At 34.5% G+C, this 16,233-nt stretch overlaps 1 protein-coding gene across 3 annotated transcripts in view; it reads right to left on the minus strand.

Moving 5' to 3' along the window:
* The window catches only part of TMEM135 (transmembrane protein 135), a gene marked incomplete at both ends in the record, with an annotated part of 235,009 nt that overhangs the window by 164,090 nt on the left and 54,686 nt on the right, over positions 1 to 16,233 (minus strand). For all 3 annotated transcript variants that reach the window (XM_079707603.1, XM_079707601.1, XM_079707602.1), the window contains one exon: positions 10,015 to 10,048. In XM_079707603.1, coding sequence (XP_079563729.1) covers positions 10,015 to 10,048 — 34 coding nt within the window. The remainder of the gene's footprint in view (positions 1 to 10,014; positions 10,049 to 16,233) is intronic.

Below are 16,233 nucleotides of genomic sequence, written 5' to 3' on the forward strand. Positions count from 1 at the left end.
TTTGTCTCCTCTTACAGCTTTTGACTAACATCCATTTTGTCTGATTTAAGTATAGCTACTCATACTCTTTTTTGGCTACCATTTGCACAGGACATCTTTTCCATCCCTTCATTTTGAGCCTATATGTGTCTTTAAAGCAAGAGTCTCTTGTAAGCAGCATATAATTGAGTCTTGATTTTTTACCCATGTCTTTTGATTAGATAATTTATTACAGTTACACTTAAACTAATTATTGATAAGTAAGGACTTACTAATGTCATCTTATTATTTTCTAGCTGTTTTATAGTTCCCTGTTCCTCTGTTCTTCTCTTGCTGTATTCCTTTCTGAATTAATGTTTTTTGTACTGTTTTGCCTTGATTCCCTTCTCTTTATCTTCTGTGTGTCAACTGTAGGTTTTTACTTCGTGGTTACCATGTGGTTATTATATTACATAAAATATTTTATAGATATAACAGTCTATTGTACACTGTACACTTGTTAACAACTTAACTTCAATCACATACAAAAAAAACTACCATTTTAGTCCCCACATATTTTATGTTTTTTGATAACAAAATTTACATCTTTTTATATTGTGCATACATTAACAAATTTTTGTAGCTATAGCTATTTCTAATACTTTTGTCCTTTAACCTTTATAACAAAGTTAGCTTGTTAACACAACACCATATTACAGTACTAGTATTTGACTGTATACTTACCTTTACCATTTGGTTATATATTTTCATATGTTCTCATGTTACTAATTAGTGTCCTTTCTTCTCAGCTTGAACAAGTCCTTCCCTCATTTCTTATAAGACAGGTCTGGTGGTGATTAACTCACAAGTTCTATATTTTGGGGGGTTTTATTGTTTCTTTTTTTTTTTTTTGGCTGTGTCGGGTCTTAGTTGTGGCATGCAGGATCTTTGTTGCTGCATGCAGGATTTTTCATTGCAGTGTGCGGGCTTCTCTCTAGTTGTGGCGCATGGGCTCTCTAGTTGTGGCATGTGGGCTCCAGAGTGTTTGGGTTCTGTAGTTCTGGCGTGCAGGCTCCAGAGTGCGTGGGCTCTGTATTTTGTGGCATGTGGTCTAGTTGAGGCACATGGGCTCAGTAGTTGTGGCATGCAGGCTTAGTTATCCTGTGGCACGTGGGATCTTAGTTCCCTGACCAGGGATAGAACCCATGACCCTGGCACTGGAAGGCAGATTCTTAACCACTGGACAATAAGGGAAGTCCCAGGTTTTGTGTGTTTTGGAAATTCTTCATCTCACTTTCATTTCTGAAGGACAAGTGCCAGGGAAAGTATTCTTGGTTGGCAGGTTTTTTTTGTCTTTTGCTTTCAGCACTTGGAATATATCATCCCACTCTCTCCTGGCTTGCAAGGTTTTTGCTAAGAAATTTGTTGACAGCCTTATGGGGTTTCCTTTGCACGTAGGAATTTTTTTTTCTCTTGTTGCTTTTAACATTTTCTTTGTATCTTTGATTTTCAAAACCGTATCATAATGCGTCTCAGAGAAGATCTCCTTAAGTTAAATTTGTTTGGGGACGTATTAGCTTCATGAAGTTGGATTTCTAAATCTCTCCCCATATTTGGGAAGTTCTCATCCATTATTTCTCTAAATAAGCTTTCTGCTGCTTTCTGTTTCTTTTCTCCTTCTGGCACTCCAATAATGCATAGATTGTCTCTTTTAATGGTATCCCATTTTTCACATAGACTTTCTTTACTTTTTCATTCATTTTTCTTTGTTCTCCTCTGACTTGATTTCAAAGGTCCTTTCTTCCATTTCACATATTCTTCCTTCTGCTTAATCCAATCCAGTGCTGATGAGCTCTACTGCAATTTTCATTGCATTCACTGACTCTTCAACTCCAGAATTTCTGTTTGGTTCTTTTTTATGATTTCTATCTCTCTGTTAAGCTTCTCATTTTGACCATATATGGTTTTCCTGATTTCACTGAACTGTCTTTCTGTGTTTTCTTATAGCTCACTGAACTTCCTTAAAACACTTATTTTGAATTCTTTGTCTGGCAAATTGCAGGTCTTCATTTTGGGGGGGTTCGTTAGTGGAAAATTGCTCCTTTGGTGGTGTCATGTCTCCTTGATTTTTCATGTTCCTTGAAGTTTGCTTTACAGTCTTCACATTTGAAAAAGCAGTCACCTCCTCCATTCTTCACTGACTTGCTTCAGGAGAGAAATATCTTCTGTCAGGCCTATTAGGGATTCTGAGGCTTTCACAAACCTCTTCTATGGATATGACTGCTTTACTCTTCTTGTTCCTTCTTATGAAAGAGTTCTTAAGCTTGAATGCCTTCTCTCATTCCTGCAAAGCCAACCTCCTTACGTTTTCCCTAAGGTTGTGCTGAATGTTTAAGTTTGTGGTTTCTCCCAGACCCACAGAGTCAGGCTGGCTTTCTCTGCATGCTTAGCAGCCATCTGCAAAGGTTCATTCTCACCACCATCAGGAACAGGCATAAGGAGCCAACTACAGTGTGGGGGCATGTGTGGGTGAGGGGCACAGAGCACTAAGGATGCCCATGGGTCAACTGGGAAATTTGCAGGCAAGGCATTCCAGCAGCTTCTAAGCAGGCTTCCTGGTAGAGTCCGACACATGGTCAGTGAGATCTATGTTCCTTTAATGCCCTTGGAGAGACCTACCTGCCACTCTCCCATCTTATTTTCTCTTTCTAGAACAGCCCACCACATCTCTCAATTTATCTTTGAGTGTTTTCCATCTATAGCTTTTGCTCTATTTTCTACACAATAACCTATTTCATCTTTCAGCCTTTCATTTTTATAAGTTTTTAAATCAATCACATTTTACTTCTGAGAATAACTTATTTCTCTAACTGCTTCTTTTACAAAGAAATCTATTCTTATTTTGTGACTGCTATATTTTCTCAAAACTCTCTGAAGAAATTTTTTTTTCAGGTTTGCTCCCATTGCTAAATTCTGTTTTCTCTCAAATTAAATGCTTGTTCAGTATGATCTATTTTGTGCTGTTCATTTTCTCGAAATGCCTGGTGAAACTTGTTGTATACTCATGTTTATGAATGAAAAACTAGGAGGATGCACACACACCAGAAATGTCCACTGCAGCAGCAGTTCTGGGGTTGTTTGCCCAACACTGTCCTTCTCTGAATGGGAAGCCAACTGTCAATTATATATATATAAACTAGGAATACTGACTGGCAGACTTCAGCTGAACAGAATGAACACTGAGCAAATAAACTAGCCAAGTATGAGAGCTTCCCAAATGCTCAAAATCCTTTAATAAATTTTACTCCTGGATAAAGTTACCCTGAATCAAGCCCACTATTTTGGGGAAATGACTCCACTGTTCCAGATACACTCCTGCTGATTCCTGCTCATTTTCAAGCTCCCAGTTTGCGGTCTCTCCAGACTTCTACAGTGAAGAATGTTTCCAACCTCTCCTATAGCATTCACCTGCGAGTGCTAGACTGTGGTTTATTCCTCCTTGGATTTTTAGTTATTAGGATTTTAGTTATTAGGATTAGAATTCCAGTTTCCAAAAATTCATTAAAATCTCTAAGTCTATTGCAACATTTTTTAAGACTTCTTCCTTTTTGCAAATGTTTACTACCATTTCAGTAAAATTTGAGAGAAAGGAGGGAAGGGCATAAGTAGTAAATGACTGTGCCCAGTCCACCACCTAGGACACAACTGAGTGTTTTCTTTCTCTTTCTAATAGATAACTTGTTATCAGGTGACATTGTCTCTGTATTGCAACCTATATTTCAGATGCAGACTAACCTAATAATCAATGTCTCTGATCAGTCTATAATCTAACTTCAATGTCGCACAGTGACATCGAAAACAAATTCAGTGACATGGAAAATAAATTCAGTGACAAGGCAAACAAGTTCACGTTTTCTTTGTTTTCTTTCACACAAGCAGATAACCTCTATCTTATTTACCTGATAATTTCAGAACAAATTAAGATTTTTTTTTTAATATCCATAGCATAAAAGAAACATTTCCCCAGGGAGCAGAAATATTTTAGCACTTCCAAATCCCTCAGATAAGACAAATATTCTCAACTCTTATACCTTCCATGTTTCACCTCAGTAAAAGAAAGATAATTACAAGTGCCTATAAAATGTTTAGTTACATTTCTAAAATGTTTTGAGCTCCCTGGAGGAAAGACAGTAAGTATAATTTATCATACAGTATTATCAATGACTATATTTTCATTTCTAATTCAAAACTACTAAAACAACATAAAAACAGAACATCAACTCTTCTTTATCTAATCATTACTTTATAGACCCGGGGGAAACAAGAGTTAAATGAATTCTTTTTAGATACCTAAATTTAGTTGAATTCTCTACCAGGATGCTACAAGACCAGATCAAACTATAAATATTTTGTTCTAAACTTAAGGAAACTTGTTGCCTTCATAGTATACAAGTTTTCCAACTTGTATACTTTCAGATATACAAACACAGAAAACATTTTTCCATGGAAACACAGATAACATTTTTCCTGGAAACACAGATAATATTTTTCCATACTGTGAAGACTTCACAAACATGATCAAAGTCAGTCACAACAACAAGGACAAAAACAATAATAAAAGCAAACACTATTGAGATCTTCCTACTCACTAGTAAGTCTTTTATACGTATTATCTTATTTAATTTTCACATTATTACTCTGTGAGGTAGGAGCTATTATGATCCCAATTTCAACAGCTGAGAAAATGCAGGTAGAAGTAAAATGGTTTGACCAAGATCATCATACAACCAGTAAGTAAGGAGCAGTGGCTGGAAAGTCTTTCTTAATGACAAAAGCAAAGTATTTTGAAGTAATCCTGAAAAGATCTCAGCGTTCCTAGATTAATAATCAGGGGCCACAGATTCAAATGGCATGAACACTAACTGGTGAAACCACTGGTCCCAGGGTTTAAGTCTCCAGATTCCATACCAGTTTGCTTTCTACTCTTCCATGTTTTCTGTCTCTTAACCTGTACCAGGTTGCTGCCATAGTTCCAGGGACAGAAAGTCAACTTAACACTAATAGCTACAATAAACCAGATCCTGTCACAAGTGCCGATTTTATGGAATAGAGCTAAATCTTTAAAATATCTTTATTAAACTTCTATTCGTATTAACCACCTAACAACAACAACAAAATAACTGCAGAGATAAAATAATAAATGCCAGACCTGAAAGATTCAGGTCCGTGTGGTCAAAGTACATTTTAGAATAAATGCCTTTTTCTTTCCTTTTCATTTTTTTCCTTTTTCTTTTCTATTTTTCCTTAAATACTTCACAAATACAAGACCAAGTTTTAGTAAAAGTAGCCCTTACCTGCCTCCTGTAACTTTTTCAGCAAAATGAAAATAACAAAGTCCACTGTCTTTCACCAAATGGCATTTACAAGTTGGGCCAGGACTTTTCATCCTCTGCTTTGCTAATTGTTATTAGAGGCGTGAAGGTCATGCCTTAGAGACATATTCCAAATGAGCCACTTTTCTCCTACACATTAAACCCATTTATATATCTTAAATTTCTTCATTGTACTGCTCAATTTATTGAACCAATTACAGTGTATCTTATGCCAGAGTGCAAAAAATTCCAGAATATATACATTGTAGGATACATCTAAATGTAATTTCTCAAACAATGTATCATTTCTGACAAGCAATACAATTAATTGTTAGTTTAATAAGCTCATTATGTTTACAAAAGTTGCTAAGAAATACCACTAAATGGTACAAGATTTACTGGTAGAAAAAACAATCATAGACCCCTTTTATCACATGCTATTCAGTCATATATTTTCTCAAATGTTGCAAAATCTACATCTTTTCCTCCAAAAAATTTAACATATAATCCATTATTTTAAAATTAAGGTATTTAAACCCTTAATTAGTAAATGTGTTTTTACCCCTTACATTTACATTTTCTTTAAGAATGACTTAAGCATTTTAATAATTTTATATAGATGATTAAAAGATGATATTTAGCCTTCTAATTAAATTCGTATCTCACAATAGGAACGTGCATGATAAATGCCACACTATAAAAGTCATAGTTCTGGGCTTCCCTGGTGGCACAGTGGTTGAGAGTCCGCCTGCCGATGCAGGGGACACGGGTTCGTGCCCCAATCTGGGAAGATCCCACATGCCGTGGAGCGGCTGGGCCCGTGAGCCATGGCGGCTGAGCCTGCGCGTCCGGAGCCTGTGCTCCGCAACAGGAGAGGCCACAACAGTGAGAGGCCCGCGTACCGCAAAAAAAAAAAAAAGAAGACAGGAGTGGGAAGATGTAAACCACTCATGCTATTCAGACAGCTCAGGCAAGAGATGTTAGGGCTCAGATTCTGGTTATAACTGTGTAGGTAATGAGTCACTGTAAGATCCAGAGTATACTTTTGAAGTAGAATAAGATTTTACAATGGATTGGACCGAGTATAAGGTGAAGAAAAGAGTTAAAACTCCTAAGTTTCTGGCCTGAGCAACTGGATGGATGGTTGATATCATTTGCTGCAAAAGGAAGGCTTAGGGGAGCAATTTAAGAGAGAGTATTTATAATTGTTTTTTGAATTTAATACTTTCAGTTTATTATTTTTCGAGTTCATCTGTCAAATTTCTCCAACTAGCTTACAATCCGTTTTGTATTTCTTTTGTATCCTCATGTGCCTAGCATAGCTGATATATAATCAATACCTGCTGGATCTAATTAAATTGAAGTGGTCTTACAAGAAAACTTATGAATCAACATTTTCAAACCTTATGTTTGAAAAATCAAATACAGATGTTTTAATCAAAGACACTGCATGTTCAAAATTAAAAAACAAATGCTAGAGACAAGCCTGTAGGTATATGTTTACAATTTTAAAATGCATGCATTGTTGAATGTTTGGTGGCATAAAGCAAACTGCAGAGAGAAGTTTTCAAAGGGAGTTAACATAGAAAGATTTTTTAATGTCATAAATTATAATTAAACAGAAATGAACTAGAATTTGACATCACATCCTAAATAACTATTAGCAGCAAATGATAAATCTTGAAAAACTGGAATCCTCAGTCATTGTCACAACCAACGAAATAAAGGGAAATCATGTAAATGCAAACTTTTATGTATTCTCCTTTAAATCATACTGTGGCAAAGTTGAATGCTAGCAGCTTATGTTCTTGTGGGTAATTGGCTCTGGCATATTAGCTCCAGGAAAACACTTCCATCATCTTCTAGCCATATCTTGGGCAAATGCCAGAGAAAATATTTAATTCTTTATTTCATACCTTTTCTGTGTACCTTTTATACGTTTTGCCCTTTAATAACTAATTATCTAACAATGTTAAAAATCTAAAAAAATTATACAATTTTTAAAATTGTACACTTTTCTTTCTAAAATTTGCTAACATAGAACAAGAAATCAATGACATTTTCACATGGGTATTAATTAAATTATATTAAATTGTAAGACTTTGTAATCTTTAAAACTGCTAGTTTAATTATAATTTACGACATTTATAGCTAAGGCTATAAATTACTTAGTTCTAATAACTGAGACTTACCAGGGCTTCCTGACATACCTTATTTAGAGTATGTAGCTCTCTACCTGCCCCCTACAACACTAACAAACAGAGCATATATTCACAACTACATAGTATAAACACTGTCCTGTTTTCTGTTTTGAGACAACTATCAATGCTAAAAAACAGAGATGAAGCTTACATCTCTCTCTCCCTCAGTAAAATATAGGGTCCTTAGAAGCAGGGACTATACCTTGTTTATTTTGGTAACCCCAATTTCACCAACAGTGCCTAACAGAGTAGATACTCAGCAAATGTTGCTTATTCTTTTTTTTGTTCCTAAACCTTGGCCTCAACTTGGCAATCCTTGGAAAGGCAACAATTTTGTCCTGTGATCACCAGTGACACATCTCTAAGATGGAGCTACCTCCGATTCCTCTCCTTTCTTCAAGGTTCAGGTCCCATGTAATTCATAAAACCTTCTCTGATTTCCCCAGCCCAAAGATAACTCCCTTTTCTACAGTTCTAAAGACTGTACTGTCTAATCACATATTTGACATGGATACACTATCTTGGGACTATTTATTACCTATTCATTTTAAATCCAAATCTAGATATACCTTATTCCCTCAACTAAATTAATTTCAAGGACAGAATAATGGCTATATTTGTGTCCAAATACATAGCAAAGTGCTCTGCACTCAGTAAGTGTTCACTGATAAAAATAAAGACAAAGATGATAAAGATAATACGAAGCCAGTTTTGCATATTTTTCTATCAGGTATTCATTCAAAGGCATGGCAATGCCTTTGAAATTTCCTGATCAAAATACGGAGTGAGTAAACTGTCACAGCCAAAACTAACAAAATGATATTATTACTAACTAAAGAGTATTTTACCGTCACCCAACATTTTCAGTAGGACTGTATATATGTGTATATGTATAAAACCAACCCAATATAATGAAAATATAACCAAGAAGTATGTGAAAAGGTAGGATTACACCCTCAAAAATTGATTATTTAATACCATGAGCAATCAAAACTATATGGCAGGGCTTCCCTGGTGGCACAGTGGTTGAGAGTCCGCCTGCTGATGCGGGGGACGCGGGTTCGTGCCCCAGTCTGGGAGGATCCCACATGCCGCGGAGCAGCTGGGCCCGTGAGCCGTGGCCGCTGAGCCTGCGCGTCCGGAGCCTGTGCTCCGCAACGGGAGAGGCCACAACAGTGAGAGGCCTGCGTACCGCAAAAAAAAAAAAAAAAAAAGTATTTTTAGGGCGTTTTCCAACATTGATTATGTCAATCAAAATCAAATATCTTCTCTCCAGGAATTTCCAATCTAAACGAGGCAACACAAAAAAAGTTTGCGGAAGTTTACTTAGAATTTAAGATAAGTGTGTAAATACATATAGTATTTCAGTATTAAAGTATCACCATGTGGTAGTATAGAAAAGCACGTGTATGACTAAAAGAAAAAAAAATGCATTAAAACTCAAATCTATTCTAGTATGTAGACGTAATATTTTTTAAGTTTTTTACAAAATCAGAAAGGAAAGCAGCACCTAGCATAGTTTGGTGCTACTATTATGGTTTCCACAGCACCCTATAATTCATCTTCCAGTCCTTTTCAAACATTATTTCTATTGTGACTTTTCCACTAGACAGCAAACTCCATAAGTACAAGGATGTCTTCATCTTGCTTTCCAGCATATGGCACAGTAACTGACACATGATAAGAACAGAGCAAAAATTAAATATTTTAAAACTGAAATAAGTTGCTGAATACAACCCTGAACTACATTCCCCTGTTACAAAATTCAAAAACCTATCCTTAGGTAAACACATAATTAATTCATCTTTCCTTAGTTGAATTTTTCAATGTCGCCTATCAATTCTATTAAACAACTTTAAAAGGTTTTAATACAAATATGTTTTTAAAATATGAACTTGACAATGAAAATCATAACCTTAATTATATATTTACAGTAAATATCAGACTAGACAACATTAATTTCAATTCTGATAACTTAGAAATTTAGAAGCCTAGCTAATTATATTATTAAATATATTCAGTATTTAGAGATAGAAATGAATGCTATTCTGATTCCAAGAAAACTGTGCATCATAAAAGCTCATCCTTAAATCTTTTTTGCCATAAGAAGTTAGCAATAGAAGCAGAGTATGAAATGAAATTAAAGATATATAGAGAGACATATACAGATATAGATATATACCCTATCAAAGATGAAGATCTAATCTTTAAGGGAAAAAGAGTCATGAAGGACACAGCACCGTGAATCATCTTCCTCCTGAAGTAAGTGCAATTCAGTCATATATGACAGGAATAAACCAGAGAGCATCAAAGCTATTTTAAACATTTAAGTCTATCCTTTAAAACAGAGACAGAAAATATTCTCAAATTTAAGTAGGTTTTCTTTTTTTTTTTTTTAAGGGAACTTGATTCAAAAAAACAAACAAAAAAAGGTTAAAAAGTGCATGGAAAAACCTTGAAAGCAAAAAAAGAGAATTACTCACCAAGTTGGTCATATAAATTGTGAGCAGCCCTCTCCTGCAAATAATTTTAAGAAGAGACAGTGTGAGACTAACCATCAATTTGACTTAATAATCACTTTATCATTTTTTTAGAAATCTACCAAAACAATTATCAGAAGTTGTGGAAAAGGGATAGATTATGCTGATCTAAGTTTTCAGTACCCTAATAGTTGGCTGTAAATAGGTTCTACAAGTCATTCTAATCTGTAGTCATTAAACATTCTGTTTAATGCTCGTTAATTAAAATTCTTTAAAATTACTATTGCCTAGTAATTGTTAACTAGACTTACTGTGATAATCATTTTGCAATATACACCAATATCTAATTATTATATTGTTCACCTGAAACTAGTATAATGTTATATGTCGATTACATCTCAATTTTTTAAACTACTAATACCTTATTATTTATTAATAGGAAGAGAGGTACAATTTGCTATTATTCTATGTTTATGCTAGAGAATTCTAAATTTAAGGAAGAATCCTAACAAATTCATCTTGCCAAAAATGTCAAGGCCATATCAATTCTAACTAAATGCATATTTATTTTTTAAAAAACAGATCTTCTATTTGTTTCACACACAATGCAACACTTCATTAGATGCCATTACAAATCATACAAAATCACCTTGTTTTAATTTCATTGTTAAGTGAAAAGTCAGGCAGTAAGTTAATTCTCTAATGCCAAAGGACAAACAAAAGCTCTATAAACACTCACTTTACAGAAAAACTGCATATTTACTAAATGCATATTTACTCTTACTTAATGAGAATTCATCTAGAAACTCAAAGATAAGGACAATTTTATGCCCTTAATCACTTTATTTAACTTATCTGCACATGAGACCATAAATGAAACATATCCTATCCTCTAAGAAAGAGGTCTTTAATGTTTTAAGAATTCAAGGGCAGAGTTCAAATAACAAACTCTGAAAATTATAAAAACTTATTTGAGTTTCAATTATGAACTTTTTTTAGAACTCAAAGAAACTACTACTTTATATATAAAAGAAGCAACAATATTAAATCACTTTCACTTAAATATCATGCCAGGTCTTCATATTAACATCATCAATCAAATCTTCTTGATGTCAGATCCAGTCATACAAAGTCTTGATTGCTCATCATTTAACATGGCTTAATAAGATTTTTAATTTACTAAAGCCACATGGAGGCAGTATGATATAAGTGAACAATGCTGAAGTGAAGTTAGGAAATCAGGGTTCCAGTTAACTTTAATTCTCTGGTACCCTGTAATTTTGTCATAAAAATAAGGGAACAAAACTAGTTATCTAACTTACATTTTCAAACATAAAAACAACTTAAAGAAAAAAATTTACATTTATCAGCAATATATAAAACATATCATTGGGCCACCCTGGTTGAAAGGAGGAGGCGGTCTACGCATACCCACTGGGCCACACACCCCCAGCAATGTCCCTCTTCAGCAGGTCCTAATGCACCTCAGCAGAACAAGACAAGTCTACTGACCTTCTAAAAAAGAATTTCAGAATCAGTGATAAGATGATCTGTAAGGTCCCTTTTAGCTCTTCTTTTCTATGATTTGTACATACGAATTGAAATTGTTCTCACTAATCCTTACCAATCTTATTAGTTCCTACCAAATTCTAAATCAAAGATGTTCTAATAGTACTTATTTTAAATAAATTATATCAAGAAAAGTTAGGGTAACATCATCATCCAAGAGTCACACATACACAGAAAAGTTAAATCCTTCTCAAGTGATACCTATTCTTACCAACAGTTGGTTATGTATGAAGAAAAAAAATATATTCTTCATTACAAAACCAAAATAAAAATATTTCTGTAATTTCAGTGGTAGTCCCTGAAAATACTTTTCATTATGAAGTGAACTAATGTATGATGCTATCTTTAAAAACATTTGTTCCACTAATCTCATTCTGCCTCTAATATTAACAGTAATCCAGCTCCAGAATCATCACAAGCTTCCATCTATAACTGTTTACCTTTACTGAGCAAAGATTATCTTGTTAACCTTTACATTTTCACAGACCTGCAAGAATAATACCTGGCATCTATAGACACTAAGCAAATGGCAGAATTATGAAGCAAGGTGTTACTAGGAACCCAGTTTTATAAAAAGGAACACATTACAAACATGTATTATAGAAATATAATCACAAAAGATAGCCACCAGACAGAGCGAGGGCCAATTAATGATACTAATTTATTAGCAAGCAAAGACATGATCTGTTTGTCATACATTTGTATAAAATTTAATAATTTACAAGGTATAATATTTTGAAATCAGATTTTATCCTCTCACTAGTTCTATGAAGTGTAACACAGATACTACTGTCCTCACTCTATTGAAAACAAAGAATCAAAAAAGTGGTTTCCTTAAAAATACAAAAGCAGCAAAAAACAAGTTCGTCTGGCTCCAGTTTCACGTTCTTTCCAATGCACTGCTTCTACAGAAGAAAATCTTTACATTACTAAGTTACCTTTCTTTTTTTTAAATTTATTAATTTATTTATTTTTGGCTGCACTGGGTCTTTGTTGCTGCATGCGGGCTTTTCTCTAGTTGAGGCAAGCAGGGGCTACTCTTCCTTTTGGTGCACGGGCTTCTCATTGCAGTGGCTTCTCTTGATGCGGAGCACGGGCTCTGGGCGCACGGGCTTCCGTAGTTGTGGCACATGGGCTCAGTAGTTGTGGCTCGCGGGCTCTAGAGCACAGGCTCAGTAGTTGTGGCGCACGGGCTTAGTTGCTCCGCAGCATGTGGGATCTTCCCCGACCAGGGCTCGAACCCGTGTCCCCTGCATTGGCAGGCGGATTCTTAACCACTGCGCCACCAGGGAAGTCCTAAGTTACCTTTCAATTCTAAAATTCACTTACTTGTTTAATATGCTGTCCTAGCAGGCTTCTGTGTGATGAGGATGAACAAAGCCTTGACACATTCTTACTACGGGGAAAAACTGAGGATGCATCGTTATTAGATTATGTCCTATTCTGGTCTCAAGTTTCAATTTATCGTTCCCAAACAATGAGGAAGTTCACCTCCTTCCCAGCTTTATCTGAATTCCAACCCAAAGCTAATAGCCTCAAGAATGAGAGGACAATGCCTGTGATGGGCATGATATGTTGGATTACATAGCCATACTCTTTTTGGTGCCTTTACCTGGTACGTCTTTAACCTCCATTCCAATGTCAACTTGGTAGGTTAGAATATGAGAACAGTGATTTATTTTAACACTTCTCCAGAGATGTTCAGTATCATAGGAAATAGATAAGCTAATTAAATACCAATTTTATTTAACACTTGACTGCATCTAGCCTAGGTCTGAAGACAAACAAGTCACTCCCTTCCTAGTGCGTAAATTCTCTCTGGAAACCAAATTATATATTATAAAACACTGCTACAACAGTGATGGGGAAGGGGGAGGTGCCAATTAGAACAAAAGGTGGCCCAGAGGAAGGGCTGGGGCCAAGGAGGACAATAACTTTTTAAACTTCACAGGAGTCTCTGATACACAAAGACTCCCATTCTGCTGAGCATCACTAGATTAGAAGACTGGTGAAGCTCAGTGAATAAGCAGTCTAAAGTTAGTCGAGTATTTCTTTAAACTACAGATAAGCTTCTTTTTTTTTTTTTTGATGGGGAAAGGGGGTGAATCTTTTAAACTTGCATGAAAAATGTAAGTGGGTGTGCACATCAAAGGGTACTATCTAAAAAAGTATTAAGAACCACTGCTGTAAGAGCTAACTCTTTGTAATCAGAGTATCACTACTCCTATGGGAAAATATTAAAATAATTAAATTTTCTTAACATCTCAGTAGATTAAAAGGTATTCTCACATTCTGTTGAAATTCCAAGGATTATCTTCTAACGACATTATTTTGTCTAATCAGATGAACAATAATGCTTTTTTTCTGGAAACTTTAGTGTAAATATTCTTTAGCTAACTTTCTCAAACTTCTGAATGATACTGTATATAACATATTTAATAACTAAGGTCACTACGGAATACAGAAAGAATGGTGTAACCTCTAAATTCTAAATATTTATATATTCTATGTATACATATAAAATATGTGTTCTGTGTTCTATGGATAAGGAGAAATTAGAGATTAAAGAAAAACAAGGTGATTGTTCTTAAACATTGTAATGGTTACCAAGAGATGCTATTTAATCATTTCAGAAAGTCTTTCAAAATATAATAGATTTCATCTGTCAGAATGTTTTAGAAGAGTATAAAATACTTCTTTAAGGTACAAGAATGGATAAGGTAAACTTCCAGTCTAGAGCAAGAGTCTATAATCACATTCTATTATATATAGTGGATAATACAGAGTAAGCTTTTCAGAAGACTGCAAGGTAATTTAATTTTCTTCCTGTGAACATGACACTGAAACTTGAAGATACCAAGAATTTATAGGCCAGTTTATAAGTATTATTTTATTTACATATTATATAGTTGATTCATTTTGGTCATATCTGCTTGGGAGTTTCATAACTACAACAGTGTAATTTAACAACTCAAGCCACGAATATACTTAAAATAAATATGCAATTTTTGATACTTTAATCCACGTCCATGTTTGAGCACCCTGCAGTTTCAACTTACCTAAACTAATACTAAATATCAAAGCAAATCCATAGCAATTCTACAAAACAAAATCCATCAGAACAACTTCTTTCTGAACCACAAACAAAGCACTTCCTAGAAAAAGAAAGAGAAGACTAGTTCTTAACAGCCCACCTAGGGATAAACTAGATGTTACCAATGCTTCCTGCTGAGTTACTACCATCACAGTTCTTTGTGGCACAAATTTTTTAAGCAACCCTGGAAACAACTTCAAAGCTTTCACAGAACCCCACAGTGATGCGATTAAGATTTAAGTAAGCTGCCCTCTTACAAGGTGTTAGGAACTAGCTGGCAAAGCATGCTTAATTCTGTAGAGGGAAGGAGACTGGGAAAGATGGATGGATGGATGGAGGAATGGGTGAATAAATGGATGGATGAGTTGGAAAGTTGGGAGGAAATAAGTTTAAACCAATGTAGATGAAGACATACTTATGAATTTTGATAGATCTTCACTTTTACATCTATATCTATATATATATCCATCATACATATGTGTGTATATATAACCATGTTGTATGCTTGTACCTCATTAAACGCTTTTTGAAAAACTGATTATACAAAATGTATAACCTCAGTAAAGATTTTATTAAATACAGCTTTAGAGATTTAAAAATTAGGATTACCACTATTTGCTAATTTGAAAAAAACTGCTTATCTTCCACATTCTGTTTCTTCTACTCTTTCTAATATATTACTGATATTTATTTTTAAAAGGATGAACTGACAACTGATCAACTGATAAAAGATCAATTGAAATCTGATTCCTTAAATGCTGCTGTTTCCCGACTTATAACCTCAGACCTCTTCTTATTCTGCGCTTTGAGACTCTGATCTTCTCCCATAGCTTCAACAATAACTTACAAGAAGGAAACTTCCAATTTTATTTATATAACTACTGTGCTTCTCCTGAATCTAGACTCATATTTCAAGCTGCCTACTGGCTATCTCCATCAACATATCATTGACTTTCTTTGTGAATTAAAGGCATGATTATAAATTCCTTTTCCTTAAAGTAGAAACTATAATATTAATATGCTTCATTTTGGGCTAGATATAATAATTTTGAAATACACATAACTTCAACCTTTGTAAATTACTTACTGTCTATTCAGGGATCTTGATGTTTAATGAAATCAATAAAAATTTGTTTTAAGTAAAAAATACTTTTTCAAAGCAAGTAAGACCACTGAGTTAACTTTTGTGCAATTCCAGATAAACACAGACCATACTTTCTTAAAATAAGACACACTATAAAGCAATTTGTAAAGAAATAAAACAAAAAGATTTGCTTTTCTATCTTTTAAGGTTAATGCCAAAAAAAACTTTTAAACCTGCTTTTTAAACAGTAAGTCACCAGCTTCTGAACAATACTATAAAATTAAATTTTAAAGTTTTTAATTAGACCCCCAAACCAGTATTTGTGGCTGATGTCCATATACATACACAATTCTAAAAAAACCCCAAGAACTCAAAAGCTATTTCCAGGTATCAAATGCATCACCTAATAAACAACAGAATCAATACATATCACAAAAAGTTCAACTACTAAACAATCACATCAAGATAAGGATCA

The sequence above is a fragment of the Hyperoodon ampullatus genome (genome assembly GCF_949752795.1).
Source record: "Hyperoodon ampullatus genome assembly, chromosome: 7".
Classification (NCBI taxonomy): domain Eukaryota; kingdom Metazoa; phylum Chordata; class Mammalia; order Artiodactyla; family Ziphiidae; genus Hyperoodon; species Hyperoodon ampullatus.